The sequence below is a fragment of the Pleurodeles waltl genome, chromosome 7 (assembly GCF_031143425.1).
Source record: "Pleurodeles waltl isolate 20211129_DDA chromosome 7, aPleWal1.hap1.20221129, whole genome shotgun sequence".
Classification (NCBI taxonomy): Eukaryota; Metazoa; Chordata; class Amphibia; order Caudata; family Salamandridae; genus Pleurodeles; species Pleurodeles waltl.
Genome location: NC_090446.1, coordinates 542831924 through 542850805, shown reverse-complemented (window position 1 = coordinate 542850805; position 18882 = coordinate 542831924). Strand labels below are relative to the sequence as shown.

General features: G+C 43.8%; 1 protein-coding gene across 1 annotated transcript in view; it reads right to left on the bottom strand.

The window, feature by feature from the left end:
- Positions 1-18882, bottom strand: part of TTC5 (tetratricopeptide repeat domain 5) — a 170141-nt gene that overhangs the window by 118231 nt on the left and 33028 nt on the right. Inside the window, exon 3 of the mRNA XM_069244282.1 lies at positions 3819-4030. Coding sequence (XP_069100383.1) covers positions 3819-4030 — 212 coding nt within the window. The remainder of the gene's footprint in view (positions 1-3818; positions 4031-18882) is intronic.

Sequence of the window (18882 nt, the reverse complement as noted above, 5' to 3'; positions counted from 1 at the left end):
AGTCAAATAGGGAAGTTCTGCCTTTGCTGCAATCCTTACCAATGCCTGATTAAAAAAACAGACGTCAACCAGCAATATTAATTGCAGGACAGGAGTCAGAGAAGGTTCAACAGTCTCTGATAGGGGAGAAGTCCTGAGAGAACTTGACCTCTAACCACGGCCTCTATGGTGCCTTGGAAAACAAGGCGACCTAAGAGATCAAGCTCTAGTGTGTGATCTTCAATTTCGTGATTGTCCTTAGAAGCAGACTTAGGTGGCACCTGAGGGGCCACTGGTGACTTCAGCCATGGCGATGACCTTAAGGATAGAGGAGTAGCAGGTGGTGCTGGTGAAAAACATGGACAGACCTCAGTGGTGAAGGAGCATGTGAAAGCAACCACAGGCGTTACATCTCTGGTGGGTTAGTATGCCCTAGAGACTTCGGAGTCTGAAGAAAGTGGCACTTTTCTGGTTTTAAGTGACTGAGCAAATCCACTGAAGGACACTAAGAAGGAAAACCAGAAGCTGTTCTTGACGTTGATGGAGAGGGTCTCCTTGGTGTGGACACTGAAGGAGGCGCTACCGACGTAGGTGTTCTCAATGTCCACTTCCTTTGCTCTCTCGACATCAATATCTTCAACATCATGGATGCCCCATTTCTCAACAGAGAGCAGGCTGGCACAATACCTGTTCTCAACATTCAGGACCTTGACATCAAACAAAGATTGTCTTCCTTCTTTTCTTCTATGCTCCAGAGATCTACCTCCCTTGAACAAGTAGATGTCACTGAGGAAGACGATAAAACTCCTCACCTTTCAAATGTGCTGAAGTGTGCTGCTTTCTGAAGCTTCTCTTGCAGGCCGAGAAGCGTGATCTTTTATCTGTCTTTCAGGGTTCTCCTGATCATTTTTTGACAGTATTCACAGTCTACAGAACGGTGATCTTCCGGAAGGCAATAAAATACAGAGGACATAATGGTCTGTCTGGGGTGTTTTCCTGCCTCAGACAGGGCGCTTCACAAAAAGTGAAGGCATTCTTATTGGACAAATAGAAGATCTGAGTCGGAAAATAGGTTAAAACCTCTCTAGTCCTAAGGAACGTCAAGTGAGGTTGATTAACCTAGGTTTATTTTTTATTTCTTTAAGAGAAAATATCATAGAAGGCAGACCTCCATGCTCCAGATTCCTGCTTACATGGGCCACAAAATTAACTAACCTAACTGTGACATCTGGGGCAAGATGGGACACTGGGGGATAGTTGAGGCTGCAAACGCAGTTTTTAGCTTTGCTTGCGCAATGTTCCTGCTAACATTATTGCCCTGTATTCCCTTTATTTTTCACTTTTGAAAAGAGATTTGTGAGTGATATGGTCTAATCACTTTAAGTGTACTAACAATTGTTTTATAATTGGAGATATTTTTATAAGAAAAAATATATGTGCTTTTTTCTACAAAAAAGGCTAATAAAGATTACAGACATTGGACTTGCGCTGGGGACTCCAAGTCTCAGAATCACAGGCAGCTGAGGAGGAGGCAGGCCCTCACCAAAACTCGTGCTACAAAGCGCTGCTACCTGCCCCGCTGTGCGGGAGACATCAAATGTGTGTTTGGGGCTCCCAGTCTCAAAGTCAATGGCAGCTCAGGAGGAGGCAGGCCACCACCAACAGCTTGCGCTATAAAGCGTTGCTACCTGGCGTGCCTGTTTTTGCCATCATCGCCCAGGAAAGGCTAGGCTCAGCCAGGGCACCCCCTTTGGCTTTACTCAGTGAGGTGGACACCTTTTTTTGGTGAGACAAGCAACCCTTGGACACAATCCACAAATTGCTCATAGCGCAAGCTGGTGCCAAAAGAGCTGACACTGTAACTCAATTTTTTAGCTGACAGATTTAACAGTCCTGGAAATGTAATTACAGTATGAAGGGACAAAGGCCATTCAAAATAGGTCTCTAATAGTAAAAGTAAGTTCAAACGCTCCAACACTACTACAAATAAAGGGAGGTGTGTCTATAATGGAATAGATTGTCTACAGACACAGAGCCACACCGCTTTAGGGGACAATTTCACACGTTGCCAGAATGCAAAGCATGGAACTGTGTACCTGACTAATGTCGCTGAACTCCCCCCTTTTATTAGACAGGATAAAGATTTCCCAATAAACAAATTAATTCACTGAATTAAGAGAGTCCGTCATTGCTATTTTGTGATACACTCATAGCTTAAAGGCAAATAGCGATTCTTCCAACTGAAACAAGTACAACTGTATTGCATTAAATACTAAAAAGTGCAAAGTTAGTAGATGGTCTGGTGGCATTAGATGCATGCTTGTTCTCCAAACCAAACTGTTTGATCCAATTCAAATGTAACTACCCATTGAGAAGGCCTCAAGAGTTATCCCCCGAATCATTTGTCCTAGATACACCCAGCATTTGTGTGACAGGGATTCAGAATTTGTGGGAGTGGACTTTCTGGGAGTCAAAACTAGTGGCAACACACGCCTGATCCCTCAAAAAACAACTATAAGAGCAATGAACACTATATGTAATAATTCAGATGCCACCAATAAAAGTAAATGCAATTTACCAGAAAACAAATCTAATGGTAATAACATCGATATCCTTAGCGACAACCAGGCAGCTCGGATGGATGCAAAAACGGATAGTGTCCTAGAATATATCCGAGATGAATTATAAGTTAGCTGACCCTGCACAGTGTATTGTTATAGAGCAGTATTACATCTGTGTATTCCAAGAGTTTCACCACCCCAGTTTTTCAATCAGGACACACAACTTTTAGTGCAGACGCACTTGCCAAAGAAGTGGGAGGCCCATATGGGGTCTAGCAATGTGGGTACAAATTGTTTTGAATTGAAGATCAAGCAAATAAGGATTAACTTGCATAGTATTTTAGGTATTAATGTAACATCAATCAATGTAAAAAACTCCAATATCTATAATATTTACAATCGTACACCGAGGGAAAATAGAGAAAATGAAACATTGCACCATTTGGAATCAAAGAACTAATATTAATGGGCCACCAACTGTTTCAGGGGATTTCAATACAACCAACCAACCTCTGGCTACTGTTGAGATGTCAATTACTGAGGCAGAAGATGAGCTGCCGGCCATTCTATAGAATTTGGCACTTAGAGCTTCTGAGGAAGGGGTGGAAAATGGAGTCCCTCTATATGGTTGGTCGGAGTTTGGGTCACATAATCAGATGGATAGGCTACACATGATCTATTTCTGTTCGTCCATTCATTTTCAATGTTGACTGCTGTACTGATAATCTACTATACTAAAACTGACTACTAAGGGTAGTCAGGCGTGTGAATCTATGAAACTATGAAAGATCCAAGCTATTGTAGTGAAGACCAGACTGAGAACCGATACATACGTGGAAATATTTTGAAAGTGGTCCAAGCATGCTGCCCTGCTAACTGCAGTCATTTCAATAATACAATTACTACCTATTTATTGATTCACTGTTATGGTCACAGTTGTCATTTGTTGACTCATTGCAAACAATGCGTAAATGATCAACTTTAATTACTGTGTATATCAGCCAACTGTACATCCACCATGTACATGTACAGTTTATTTACAAATCAGCAGAAAACATGTTTAAAAATAGTGACTCAGATAGGTAACAAACACTTCCCTAGAGAAGCGTCACTCTGGTTCACCCTGTGTTCATAAAGGAAGGAAGGAATAAAGGGTAGGTCAAAAGGAAGAATGCAAAGTCCAAGAGAAGAAAGGAAGGTTGGACAGACACAGGGTTAGAAAGGCTAAAATGGTCTGTTAGGTGGATACGAGCATGCAGGTGCATTGATAATACTCACATGGTTGAGTGCACCCAAAAAGCAGGTTCTTGCAGTGGTGATGTCACCTTTTTTCCAGTATACCTCACCAAGTTGGTTCCAGGCATCAACTAAAGTTGGGCTGAGTTTAACCGCCTTGGCCAGGGCTTCTTCTGCCACTTGGCTGTATTCAGGTGTCACATTCAGAGCTTTGCCCTTCTGTAGCAAATACAGGGACTTGTTCTTGACAGAGTCTAGAAGGGAGATAAGAGAAACTTAAAAATGTGGGATTAAATGCCAAAGATCAACAGGACAAAGAAATATAAATGATATAAGAGAACGCTTTGAAGATCTCATCAACCACTTTTCAAGTTTGTCTTGTTTTGCTGCATTACACTACGAAGTTACTTACCTATGGGTCTAGTTTTGTGGCCTTGAATCTGTAAAAATAAATTCATATGCTTTGCATACTTTCAATAACTGGTGATTGAATTTCGAGGAGTTTTAAAACCTCTGTACCTAATCCTGTGTACCTCATCCTAGTGCTAAATGTACAAACCCAACTGCCCATCGTTTGAAAGGAAATGGAGCCTGAGAAAATGTTTGATGTCAGGGCCCTTTGAATGGTGACACGAGGTGTGATAGTTCTAAGGATCAGAGGCAGTACAGTGCAATTTAATGAATGTTTTGCCCTCTAATAGACGGCTGTCTATCTTTGAAAAACACTCTTAATCCTGTGGATTCAGATTAAAACAGGTCCGAAGATCGGAATGAGCAGACTGAGTACTCTGGAATTTTATTTTTTTTTGGGGGGGGGGGGGGGGGGGGGGGGGAGAGGTGGGACGGTGGGGGGTATAGTGGAGGGGCTTCAGCTAAGCAGGGCCCATACCCCTGTATGGGACCACAATAATGATACAGGCTGTAACGCTATACGTTCAGAGCTACCTTCACCTGTTGTGTCATATAAGTCACATAATTCAGTGTGCCTTTTACAAGTGACGGTGACACCTGACAGGGGCTGAGACTTTCTGTTCAAGTGGCAGTGCACGGCCACCTAGAGAGTTCAGTAGGGGCTCACTAGGCTGAAACAAGCTTGGCTGGCTGCGGAAGTGGTTTGCGTAGTCACGGATGCAGCTTGCAGCCTTCAAGCTAAGCCTTCTGGCCTTTTTGGTCACACCAATTCTGTATTTCACCATAACCCCGACTTTGATAAGAGTCAAAACACAAACATGAAGCAAGATGAAAAGGCTGTTGCAGTATACCTCACTGCGCCCCAGTACCACCAGCAAATCATCTAGGGCCTCTAAACACCGGGTGAAATCAATGCTTCCAACAGCTCCAAGGTGGTTTCAGGACACAAAAATATGGGGGATTTAGCTAGCCCAGTCAGCTCTGAGACCTCTCTACAATCAGTCTCACCAGAAAGCACCCAGCCGGATAACACTAATATTTCGCCAGTTGAAACTCCTGTGCTTCCAGGACCTACTGCTATCAGGAACGTTGCAATGCCCCATGCAAAAATATCACAGGTCTCAGGTGAGAAAGTCCGTACGCAACATTTTGCCTCAAAAAGAATGGAGAGAATGGGGCAAACTGGGTTTGCTGACAAAAATGATAATACAGAAACTGTTGTAGAACAAAGGCTAGAAAATGTTTCAACATGTGGGGAAAATATATCAAGGACCCTATTAGCATATCCCATATTCTCTGTCGCAAATACAAGGGGCCTGCAGGCTCAGCAGGACCAGTTAGTAGAACAACCAGCCACAGGCAAGAGGGGGCAAGAAGGAGCCATCGCACCATAATGAACAGCTGATCTGGGAATATCAATGGAATCCTCATACAAACAACTCCCGGTAAAGAAGCCGAGTCTTCTAATTTTGCAAGGAGGTGCCCTTGCTCTAAGAAGGCAGGAGACCGAATGCTCCATCGTAGGCTCCTTCCTTGCATACAGCCTTGGATCATGCGGACCATGGAAAATCTCAACCCTACAGAAAAAAAGTGGCCATGCTTGCAGGTTCGCACCTCCTATACGTGGGTGTATAACATATTTGGGAAATCATGTCCATATGTCACAGATAGTACTCCGAGGGTGCCAAACTGGCACAACACCCAACCACCTCGGGTGCAGTTGTGTCGATAGAAGGATCAATCAACACAAAGAAGTTCTATCTTGGTTTACCAAGGCACACCACAGTAGTCCAATAAAGTCAATTTCTTTGTACACTGTATCAATCAAAGTTCCAAATACGCATCTGTATAAAGTAGACATTTTATTCATCCAAGGCACCATGAATCCAATGAACATCAGCAGACATGTGTTTCGTCACCAAGACTTTCTCAAGGCATAGGTTCGTGAGCAGTATAATGTCATAGAAATGATGCGAAATTTCCAACATCGAGGAAACGCAAGAATGTTGGGTTGTTATGCTAAGTACTGAAGGGTTAATAAGTATTACCGGTAGACACGGCCATGATAAGCCGTGGCAGGTTGGTGCCGCGTACGGCCTTATGGACTACTGTGGTGTGCCTTGGTAAACCAAGACTGAAAATCTCAACCCTGTTGTCTACACTCTCAGTAGAGACTCTTCTGCATCAGATCTTGCGAGAAATTTGTGAGATGAAGATACCTCATGAAGAGACCTATAAGAAAACAAATGAACAACTCGGCCAACTTAACTCAAATATACAGTTTCTAAATACCCAGATGTCCCAGGCAGAGCAAAGAATTTCAGGCTTGGAGAACTTTAAACAGAAGACAGATCCAGCAACTCCAAAATTACTGTCAGAGTTGGCCGATATTCAATGGAAGCTTGACGATATTCAATGGAAGCTTGAGGATTTGGAGAACCAATTTCTCAGGTCCAATTTGCACTTAGTCGGTGTCCCGGAAGGGCGCAAAAATGGGACCACTGTTTCAGCAGTTGCATCAGAGCTCATTCACAAGTATATGTGCCCTGACATGCAATTAAAGAAGTGGATCTTATTATTTCGAGAGTACATTGTGTGCCTCCAGATCAGAATTCTAACTTCCAGCACCCACAAACCATATTGGTTAACTTTGGAGATTTGCTGATAAAATAACAGATCCTATCTAGCGCAATCAAAAACAGGGTGTATCACACTGCAGACAATTTCTCGTTGAGTGTTTTCTGACATGTCACTCATGGCAGCTCATCGTCACAAAAAAACTGAAGGTATGATTGACACCTTTAAAACACTAGGGGCACTAATGGGAACTGTCCAACAGTCAAAACTGAAAGTCCTATATAAGGGAAGCGTCTATATCTTTCAGTCTGTAGAACAAGCCAAGACTTTTTTTGGGCAAATTCGCCTGAACTGACCAACTATACAATGGAGGGGGGAGGAGGAGGGGGGGGGGGGTTATCTTTTCATGAATTAGCCTTTTTAGTGTAGCAGGTGGCAATAAGGGTTAAATGCGTCAGGCTCATAAGGGCAACTAAACAATATCTATCCAAATTGCTGACGGCTGGGAAGCTTGGACCATCCTCTGACCTTACTTCTCCTTGGAACCTGCCCCAGGCACCATGTCAGTGTGCCACAATTCAGGGCAGGTATTGGTATTTTACCTACCCCAACATTCGCGGGGAAAGTATTACAGGTGGTGCGCGATCCTCAAGTTTTGATAGATTTTGGTGTGCATAAGAACTAATAACATAACTATCCATCTTGTTAGTTTTTATGGACCTATAGAAGATGAGCCGACATCACTTCAGAAAATGTAGCTTAATTGACGGGGGACTTTAACCTCAATCAAGAGACCACTCGGAATTGCTCCAGGCAAGGCAAAGTACAGCACAAACCAAAATCATTAAGAGAACTGACACGTGTAAAACAGGATCTTGCCATTATATATCCTTGGAGATCTGTCACTCAAATCTGTGATGCCCTTGTAGGCCTGGTGTGTCACTTCAAGAAGGGCATCAGTGCGGAGCAGCATGGCGCCACGTACCGGCACGCAGAGGTACTACTGAAAAGTTTTGTGATCCACTCGGATGCCTGGGGAATATTCAAAATGTAAGGTGTCTACGGTTATAAGTCTCTACTAGAAAATACAGTTTCTCTATCTAAAGAGCTTTCTCATGGTTTCCTGACCCATTCTAGGAAGTGTGTAAATCTTACCAATGTCTTGTGAACGTGTGGATTGATTGTCCTATAGTGCTGCCTTGCAGATATCAGCAATTGGTATATTTCTAATCCAAGCTGTTGTAGGCGCTTTTCCTCTGGGTTAAGGCATCCCTGGAAGAGGTTTTTTCGCTAGTTGGAAGCATAACGTAATAGGTTATGTTTTGTTATGTGTATTTGTAAAGTGCACTATCACCTGCAAGGATATTCTGGTGCAGAGCAGGTGTGTGTGTGCCTAGGACTGGCTGTGGTCGGCTGGTTGAGTGGAAAAATGGGTCTTCAGCTTCTTGAAGAATTCAAGAGAGAAGAAGGCTCCGATGTGGTATACAAGGCTGTTCCACACTTTTGAAGTGATGTAAGAGAACATGGGATGCGTGCGACTAGGAGTCCTTCTGTGTGTAGGAATCTAGTTAGTGGGTAGTTAATAGAAGGAGATGCAACTGTTGGGACATGAGTATTGTAGCTCCTTGGATGTGTGTGTGAGGAGTTTAATCTTCAGCGTGTTTGTGTATTGGGATTCAGTGGAGCAGACGGAGGTGTACTGTGATATGACTTCTGAGTGAGAGGTTGAGGATAAGTCTGGTTGCCAAGCTCTGGATGGTTAATAGTGTTCTAGTGAGCTGCTAGGTGATCCTGGCATCATGGGTGTTCCCATAGTCCAACATGCTGGTGACTAGGGTGTGAGTGATAGTTTTTCTAGTGTTGCTTGGGAGCCATTTGAAGCTCTTCCTGAGAATCTTCGGGATATGAAAGGAGGATGCATTAAGAGTATTGTGTGTGGTTATGTTCAGTTTGCTGTCCGATTATTCTGAAGGTCCTGGAGTGGGTTCTGCTGGCAATCATGTGGTATCTAACGCTGAGGTGCCCTTGCCAAAGCTCAATATTTCGGTCTTGTCCATGTTGAGCTTGAGACAGTTGACTTTAATCCAGTTAGCAACTTTGGTCATGCAGGTGAAAAACGTGTTTCTTGTGTTGGAGGTCTTGTTTGAGAGAAGGAGTAATGAGTTGTGGTTCATCAGCGTAGGAGAGGAAGTTGATGTTGTGTGCACGGAGGACTTTGGCCAAAGAGATCATGAATGTGTTGAAGAGGGTCGGGCTGAGTGAGGAACCTTGAGGAACTCCACAGAGTAGTTTGCAGGCTTCCATAGGGTAACATGCCAGGCTGGCAGCTTGGTTTCTGTCTATTAAGAAGGAGCAGATCCAGTGGACAGCAGGTCCTTCTGTCCTGTGGTTGGGCCTGAATCTGGACTGCGCAATGCTGAGGAGGTGGTGGTTGCTGAGGCGTCGGTTGATCAGTTTCTCAAAGACCCTGTAGCTGAAAAGCGTGGCTGGGTCAACAGTTGGTTTCTTGAGCAGGGGCATGACGATGGCACGTTTCCAATTCTCCATGAATATGTTGATGAGGCACTGAGGATGGGTATTAATGATTTGCTGATCAGTAGCAGTCCTCTGGTGAAGGTGTGGTGGTGACAAGGGTCAGATGAAGCCCCGAGTGATGGTCTTCATGGTAGCAGCAGTTTGGAAGTGGACAGCAGGTCACGAGGTCAGGGTTCGTTCATCAGCCGTGAAGGGAAATTGAGTTGCAATGGTGACTGGGTCTTGTTGAAGGTCGAAGTCGCTGTATATGGAGGTGATTTTGATACAGAAGAATTTTGAGAACTTGTTGCAAAGACCACATCACAGCAAAGATCTAGAGCAGCCTCCCCACAAAACTCCAGACCATCATTTCAAATCCAGAATTCAGTAGGGCCCTCAAAACTTGGGTGTTCAAAAGAGCCTCCTAGGCCTGCAAGCACCTGTATACCCCATCAAATAATTAGATGTGCTTTATAAATGCTGACTGACTCTGACCGATTGAAAGGGTGTGTGTGTGTGTGTGTGTGTGTTGGGGGGGGGGGCGGTAATAATAGAGGTGCAGTGAAATCTTGGGTGATGACAAAAGATTTCTTGCTGCTGTTAGCGCAGAAGTTGTTGCAATCTGCAAGAGCCTTGCACTTGGTGTTCCGTATCTGCTGGTAGTAGCACCTTGGGGTTGGTTTGAAGATGTTCTTTATCTGCAGTGTCTTGACTTGTTCTCCGTTTGCACTCCAGTTGCTTGCAGTGGTGTCCAGTCAGCCTGAGTTCCTCTGTGTACCAGCTGGCCTGTGGGCAGGCTCTGTCAGTTAGGTTGCACTTGAGGGGAGCCAGAGTGTTGGTGCATACAGAGAGCCAGGTGTTGAGGTGTTTGATGGCTTTTGGCTGGTGTGCTAGGGCCAGGTCTAGCGAAGGATGAAGTCCATTCCTCTTGTGAGATGCTTTTCCAGCTGCAGCTGGTGGTTCGAGTGGTGGTAGGCATATAGATTCCTGAACCAAAGCACATTGAACTCAGTCCTTGTGTTATAGGTTTAGCAGGTCTAAACCTGTACACTTAGGGTACATGCCTATAATATGTAATAGTAGGGCTGTGGTGGTGTAGGATGAGTATGCTTAAACTAACAAGGGTGTGATCTGTCCCGGTCATAGCTGCTGGCTTGTCGACTGCGATGTTGCTGATTGAGGAGAAAATTGGGTGCAATAGTTGTCTGGTGGTATGGGTGGTTCAGTAACGTGCTGAGTGAGGTCAGTTTTCAGAGTTTTCCTAGAAGGGTCATAAAATTTGGGTCGGTGTGGTCTTCTATGTGAAACATAAGGTCTTTGAGGAGGATGAGATTAATGTGATGGGGTTGATGATAAGGCGTGCGACAAAGTCCATGATGTTGCAGGCGAAATTGGTGCTGGGTCATGGTCATCTGTATTCATGAGTTCCACCCAAGGAGAAGCTGCCTGCAAAGATTATCTTGCACGCTTCCATGTAGCTGGTGGGGACTGTGTAAGTTGTGCAGCTGATGGTATCTGAATATGAAGTAGACTCCACCTCTGGACTTGTGCTGCCAATCCTGCAGCTGGGTGGAAGGGGGATTATTGTGATGTCTGGTGTAGAGGTTCGGTTCAGCCATGTTTCCATGAGAAAGAGCATGTCTGGAGCGTGGTTGTGCAGTAGGTCCCATATTTCCATGGCATGCTGGTGAGCAAGCGGGTGTTAAGAAGCATGCACTGGAGTGTGGTATGTTGTTCGGATGGTGTCTCGTCTATGTGAACAGGTGGCTGGTTTGTGAGCGAGTGGGGTGATGGGTTCTGTTAGATGTGGATTAGTGGGTGAAGGGAGTGAGAAAGTGCATGGAAACTAGCAGATAGCACATGTGAACACTTGTGATACAGGCTACTATCCATCTTGTCATAAATTATTTGGATGTGGATAGATCTTGCCTGATTTGACAATAACTTAAAGTCCTTATTTAACGAACTGTAGCTTTGTTTCCTCAGGTACTTTGTTATGTCTAGATAGAAGCAAAGATCTCTTCAAATATCTACAGAATGGAGGGCATGATCTGCAGGTGAGAAAGGATGTGCAATGAAAGTAGGCAGAGTAATAGTTTGATATGAAAATCGGAAACAACGTTTGGAAGAAAAGAAGGATCTGTTCTCAGCATAGGATTTAACTGCAGATAAAGTTTGCAACTCGTTCATTCTCCTAGCAGGGGTGATGGTAACTAGGAAAGCTTTCTTCCAGGAGAGATGCTGCAATGTAGCCTTGTGTATTGTCTCAAAAAGGGGAATCCCATTCATTTTGACAGAAAAATATCCAACTACCTTGGTTGAAAAGGAGTTCTAATTGAAGGGAACACTTTCTTGACTCTTTCCACAAAATCTTTGATGGCAGCCATTAAAAAAAATTATAGTTAATTTGGAGATTTTCTGTAGACTGTTTAACCCCTTCGCTGCCAGGCCTTTCTCCTGTAAGGTGCCAGGCTATTTGGAGCAGTTTGAGCTTAGGCCCTAATAACTTTTTGACCACATAAGCTACCCACGCCAAATTTGCGTCCTTTTTTTTCAACATCCTAGGGATTTTAGAGGTACCCAGAGTTTGTGGGCTCCCCTGAAGTAGACCAAGAAATTAGCCAAATTTTGTTTTTTTTTTTAAATGGGAAAAAGGGCTGCAGAAGAAGGCTTGCGTTTTTTTTCTCCTGAAAATGGCATCAACAAAGGGTTTGTGGTGTTAAAATCACCATTTTCCCAGCGTTCAGGAATAGGCAGACTTGAATCAGAAAACCCCATTTTTTAACACAATTTTGGAATTTTACTGGGACATACCCCATTTTTACTATTTTTTGTGCTTTCAGCCTCCTTCCAGTTAGTGACCGAAATGGGTGTGAAACCAATGCTGGATCCCAGACAGCAAAACATTTCTGAAAAGTAGACACAATTCTGAATTCAGCAAGGGGTCATTTGTGTAGATCCTACAAGGATTTCCTACAGAAAATAACAGCTGAAATTAAAAAAATATTGAAATTGAGGTGAAAAAACCTGCCATTTTTCTCCACGTTTTACTCTAACTTTTTCCTGCGATGTCAGATATTTGAAAGCAATATACCGTTACATCTGCTGGACTCTTCTGGTTGCGGGGATATATACCGCTTGTAGGTTCATCAAGATCCCTAGGTACCCAGAGCCAATAAATGAGCTGCACCTTGCAATGGGTTTTCATTGTATACCGGGTATGCAGAAATTAATTTGCTGAACTATAAAGAGTGAAAAATAGGTATCAAGGAAACCTTTGTATTTCCAAAATGGGCAAATGATAAGGAGTTGAGAAGCAGTGGTTATTTGCACATCTCTGAATTCCAGGGTGCCCATACTAGCATGTGAATTACAGGGCATTTCTCAAACAGACGTCTTTTTTACACACTGTCTTTTATTTGGAATTAAAAAATGTAGAGAAAGACAAAGGGGCAATAACACTTGTTTTGCTATTCTGTGTTCCCCCAAATCTCCTGATAAAAATGGTACCTCACTTGCGTGGGTAGGCCTAATACCCGCGACAGGAAATGCAACATGGACACATTTTCCCAAAGAAAACTGAGCTGTTTTTTTGCAAAGTGCCTAGCTGTGGATTTTGGCCTCTAGCTCAGCCGGCACCTAGGGGAACCTACCAAACCTGTGCATTTTTTAAAACTAGACACATAGGGGAATACAAGGTGGGGTGGCTTGTGGGGCTCTCACAAGGTTCTGTTACCCAGAATCATTTGGAAACCTCAACATTTGGCCCCCAAAAAAACTATTTTTCCTCACATTTCGGTGACAGAAAGTTCTGGAATCAGAGGAGCCACAAATTTCCTTCCACCCAGCGTTCCCCCCAAGTATCCCGATAAAAATGGTACCTCACTTGTGTGGGTAGACCTAGTGCCCGCGACAGGAAATGCCCCAAAACAAAACATGGTCACATCACAGTTTCCCAAAGAAAACCGAGCTGTTTTTTTTTGCAAAATGCTTAGCTGTGGATTTTGGCCTCTAGCTCAGCCGGCACCTAGGGAAACCTACCAAATGCATTTTTGAAAATTAGGCATCTAGGGGAACCCAAGATGGGGTGACTTGTGGGGCTCTCACAAGATTTGGTTACCCAGAATCATTTGCAAACCTCAACATTTGGCCAAAAAACTATTTTTCCCCATATTTCGGTGACAGAAAGCTCTGGAATCTGAGAGGAGCCATTTCCTCCCACCCAGCGTTCCCCCCCCCCCCCCAAGTCTCCCAATAAAATTGGTACCTCACTTGTGTGGGTAGGCCAAGTGCCCGAGAAAGGAAATGCCCCAAAACACTATCTGGACACATTAAAATTATCAAATACATAACTACCTGTTTTTGCGCAGGGTGGGGGTGCACCTGCGTTTTTGGTCTGGGGCTCAGCAGCCATATAGGGAAACCTACCAAACCGAAACATTTCTGAAAACTAGACACCCGAGGGAGTCCAGGGAGGTGTGACTTGCATGGATCACCCAGTGTTTTCTTACCAAGAATCCTCAGCAAAGCTCAAATTTAGCAAACAAATCACATTTTCCCCACATTTCTGTGTGGGATCACCGCATCGGAAAAAATTCCTACCACCCAACATTCTCCTCAGTCTCCTGGTAAAAATGATACCTCACTTGTGTAGGTGGGCTGTGACAGGGAAGAGCCTAAAACATGTCGAAATTGAGGGGGGACCAAAGCAGATCCAAAAGGGCAATTTGGAAAAAAATATTTTTAGGCTGACAAGTGGGGCCGAATATTTATCGGTATAGATGCAACAATGCTAGGTGGTAGGAAGTTTGTGGATTCCTGCAGATTCCGGAAGTTTCCATCACAAAAAATGTGGGGAAAATGTGTGATTTCCAGCAAAATAGGAGGTTTGCAGGGCATTGTGGGTAAGAAAATGGTGCGGGGTGAATGTGAAGCACACCACCCTGGACTCACCCAGATGTGTCGTTTTCAGATGTGTCTAGGTCTTGTGGATTTTTCTACATGGCAGCATCCCAAAGTCCAACAAGTGCAGCCCTCACGATTCCAAGTGGGACGATTTTAAGAGTTAGCCAATCTCTCTTGGCCCAAATGTAACACCAAAACCAAAAATAATCAAAAGTCCTCTTGCTTGCAGTGGGATAACATGTTTTAGTGTGCAGTGGAGAGCTGAAAGACTGTTACCGAATTCAATTGGGGTGGGGGCATAACCGGTGGGCAGAACAACTTTGTCCTCATTTATGTGGGGTGGGGGTATGGCCATACCCCCACCCTCTTTTTTTTTAAAAAATATATATATTCCCTGATGTCTGCTGGGGTTCCCCCCCTTCCCCCTGGGAGGCAGATGAGCCTCACAAAAATAGGCCGATCTGCCCCCAAGTGGGGGGGGGGGCAGAAATGGCATAAAATTAATTTTCCACCAGGGGTGGGACCCTTTCCTAAGGGGTCGCTCCTCTAGCGTGAAATTGGCAAAAAAAAATAATCCCTGGTGTCTAGTGGTTTCTGCCCCCCTTGGGGGCAGGTTGGCCTAATAAAAGTAGGCCGATCTGCGCCCAAGGGGGGCAGAAATGGCCTAAAATAAATTTTATCCCACCAGGGGAGCAACCCGTGCCTAAGGGGTCGCTCCCCTTTCTTGAAACTGACCTAAAAAAATCCATGGTGTCTAGTGGTTTCATTGGCCTAATAAAAATAGGCCAATCTTTCCCCACGGGGCAGAAATGGCCTAAAAACAATTTGCCTAGGGGTCGCTCCCCTTATCAGTGTAAACAAATACAAAAAAAATCAGAGGCGAGCATATGGAATCTTTTGTTCTTGATAAAGTTGTTTGTGAACTGTAAGTTTAATATTGGTCTGTAGTCCTCTTTTGAGTCTTTTTACTGAACCAGGAAAAACCTGATAAGATGTGAATGGACTCACGTGCACACTTCCTTAACAGTATAGATGTCTCTTTTCCTGAGGGTAGATATTACATGCATCGGTGTTGGAGAAAATGGTGGTGAAGCAGCCTTGAAACTTAGAAAATAACGAAGACCTACAATACTTCCCCTTTTGTCTTATCGAAGGCCACTGACAGATGTAGAGTATAGCTCCCCACACTGGAGAGGGAAATGGAAAGGATGGAGGAAACGGTTTGAAACTGTTACGCCTTCCTCTGGAAGGGGAACATTTTGTCAGTGTTGATTTTGGTTTCAATGCTCTTCTCTGGTAAGCGCATTTTTGTCCTTTGGAAAATGCTGTTGTTGAGAATGAAAAGAAAGGCCAGTGAGGCAAATGAACTGTGTTGGTAATATCACAGATCTTTGGCTTTGAATTGCTGTCTGAACAACTTTTTCCTTTATTCAAGGCTACTGTTTTCAGTGTGCCCATCTCTTCCTTCAAGTAAGGCAGACCTTGAAAACAGGAGGTTTATCATTTTTAGCCATCCCTCTGGTTTTAAGATGGGAAGACGGAGCAAGTAGGATCTCCATATAGATGCACACCACAGTATCCTGTAGGTACCAATTCCAGAGAATCAACTGCTGCACTTACAATCTGGTTGCAAAACCAGTGCATTTTCATGCAGCATTTCACTGATGGTTGCAGACCATTGATAAAGCTTTTTATACTCTCCCTCGGATAGCTTCTGAGGAGTGCTGTAGCACTTCATTTATTTAGATAGTTAGCTGCCTAATGCCTGTCCTCTTGCCAGTAGCTTTCATTCATTTCCTTTTTTGCTCCAGCAGAGCTATAGTTTCTGGACCTGTGGCATGTCTCTGTATTACCGAAGTCACTATAACAGAATCAGGCTTCGCCTCAGCTTTTAAGAACGCTGGATCTTGTGGCGTACTAACTTTTTTCTAGAGGCGCCGAGTGTCTTCTTTTATAGTGGTATAGGTAAGAAATTTTTCCTTTGCGATGTCAAGTGTGCAAGGTACTAAAGACACCAAAGGTTTTGGATCTACTCTCGGCTGTAAACTTTCTTAAAATCAGTGAATTAGTCTGCTGTGGAGACTCAAGAGTAATATTCAACTTAGCACTCCACTGAATAGGACTTCCAGCAAGGTTAAAATGCATCAGTATGAGAGGGAGATGCAAAAATGAATGATTATCATCGGCATCAGGAATAGAACACCTGGATCTGGAAGTAAACCTGTGTCTTTTTGTTCTCTCAGTAGTATGATGAGAAGATGCTAGAGACTGGTGAGAAGACATTGGATTTGGTCTCTTTTTCTGTAGTGGACACACTGATATTGACCTCAATACTATTCTGGGAGGCGACATCAGTAATGGTTGTAAAGGAACCTGAACTGGGTTCTGCAAAAGGGATCACTGGTCTTGGTGGTTTGAAAGAAGGCCGATGCGGATCAGGTGTAATAGGATAAGGCATAGCTTGAAATCAGAGTTGGTAACAAGGTGGAAAAATGTGGCGTCACATCAGGGGACACACCTTGTTGAGGTAATGACAGTGTGGAGAATGTAGTTGCGAAGTTGAAACAAGAGTGACAATCGATGGCGATCGAGTAGTTTTGTCATTGTCAAACTGGAGTAGTCTTTGACAGCAAAGGCCTTTCAGGATGCACGTTTTTGCAGTGCTTTCCATGACACTGACGTTAAACCCACCTTAGATAGAGAGCAACTCGGAGCTGATTCTTTTGATGCTGAACAAAGGTGAGAATTAAACTGTTGGTTTCTTTCTATTCCTGGAGATCTCTTGTCTCTGGATCTCCTTCTGTGGCAATCTTTTTCAGGAGAAGGCTCTCACTTAGAGGAAGCACGAGTAGTTGATTTCTCCAGTCTTTTTTTGCTCTGCCTGTCTTCCTCCACTCTTCTGACCTGCATATTTCCTCTGAATCGTTTGCCCTTCCGAGCTTTCTAGACCCTTCTGGACATTTTTTTTGTTTAAAGATGTTACAGTCTTTGACTGAATAGGAGACAAGTAGACACACCACAAAGACCTGGTTGGGGCCAGAGATAGCCTTCTTCCTCCCCCCCGCAGATGGGACACGTCCCAAAAAGATAATGCATTTCTGGAGAGAAAATCTGTCAAAAAACAGCAAAAAAAACAACAACAAAAAAACAATCGAATTAAGTTAAAGACGCTGAGTGAAAATAACAAAAAAAAACTTTTAGGTAAAAAACACAGAGTTGTGTGAAATATCATATGTGCTCCAAGATCCCACCCTTGGGATAAGGCAAAAAAGAACAGACTGGATGAGGCAACGGCAAGTACAGAGCATTATGGGTAGGTAAGGCACCGGGACTCTTAAAAAGACAGGACCCTTTTTCTCACCTTTCAACATAAGCCTATCAAACTGCATTTTCTTCTTCATTAACATACACTTCCACACTTTTAATGCAGATCACATGCTGTGTTTGAAACTGCTCATTAGAATGCATTGGGTTCTTTCCAGGAAACAATTTAGCCTCAGATAGGGTATTACAGGTGCTATTCATCATAAGGACAGATGGACACAAGCACCTTAAGTGACATTTCGTTGAACAATACATCTCTTAAGTGAGCGATGTGGTCCACAAAAACAGCGGGGAATAATAGGCTGATAGGTGAGTATACATGACCAGCTAGCTCAGAAAACTAACACGCAAATATATTTACAAATGTATACACTTCAGCAGCAGGTGTTGCTTTGAGGAGCATTGGGATGACCAAGAATCCAACCATTAAACCCTAGCATGCTGCAGCAAACAAGTCGCACAGAACAACAGAACATACAATGTGGCAAACACACCAACAGAAGCAGGCAAGGTAAACAGGGTAATTAATGGGGAAACCAAGGGAAATGAAAGGGGAAAACACAACAAACACGAGGGATGAATACAAGTGCAAAAGGGTGCGTACATGGACAACCAAAGCAACCAATTATATGTTGCCAAGTGAAGGCCATGAGCCTTGAATGGTCTTAAAGAGCTATCTGCCATCATTAACAGTAATGTGGCCTTAATCCAGGAAGTAGGTGAATGATCCTGCAATTAGTGGTCTAGTGTTCCTCTTTGCCTGCGTTCTATTGATTTGTCTTCCATCTTTTCCAGCCTTCATGCACTCTAGGATGCTTGGGTTTGCCAGGATCCTGAAGCCATTCTGATCTGCCAAACCACGTGCCCTGGGAATGCAACACAAGAATACCCAGATGCATATCTACCTAGCTGGACCTCATCAGTGAGAAAAACCTTGATTCTGAGAGAGCCAGGGATGCACGTCTAGGTATACCAATGCCCCTTTGGACGGCTCAATAAGGTGGCAAAAAAGTGGTTAATCAAAATGATCTAAACACATGCAATTACTCTGAGACCACTCCCTTCCATCAGGCATCCCTCAACACACTTTTTCTGAAATCAGCTTCAATCGAGATGCAGCGCCTGCGACCTGTTAAACCTTTTACTTGGGCCCTAGTTTCCATTACTGCCAAGAGCATCAGCACTGTCTACTTCAAAGACAGTTCATTTTGTCCTAAGATAGAGTCCTGTCTTGTCCTAGCTGAAAATCAGTTTCAGATATCAATATTCTTACCAAGTGGCACCTGATCACCACCCAGCCATTTAGCCTGACTCCTTGCAGCTCTTTAGTGCCTCTCTCCAGTCTAAGTCTTCCATGGGGCCAACCCAGCCCTCC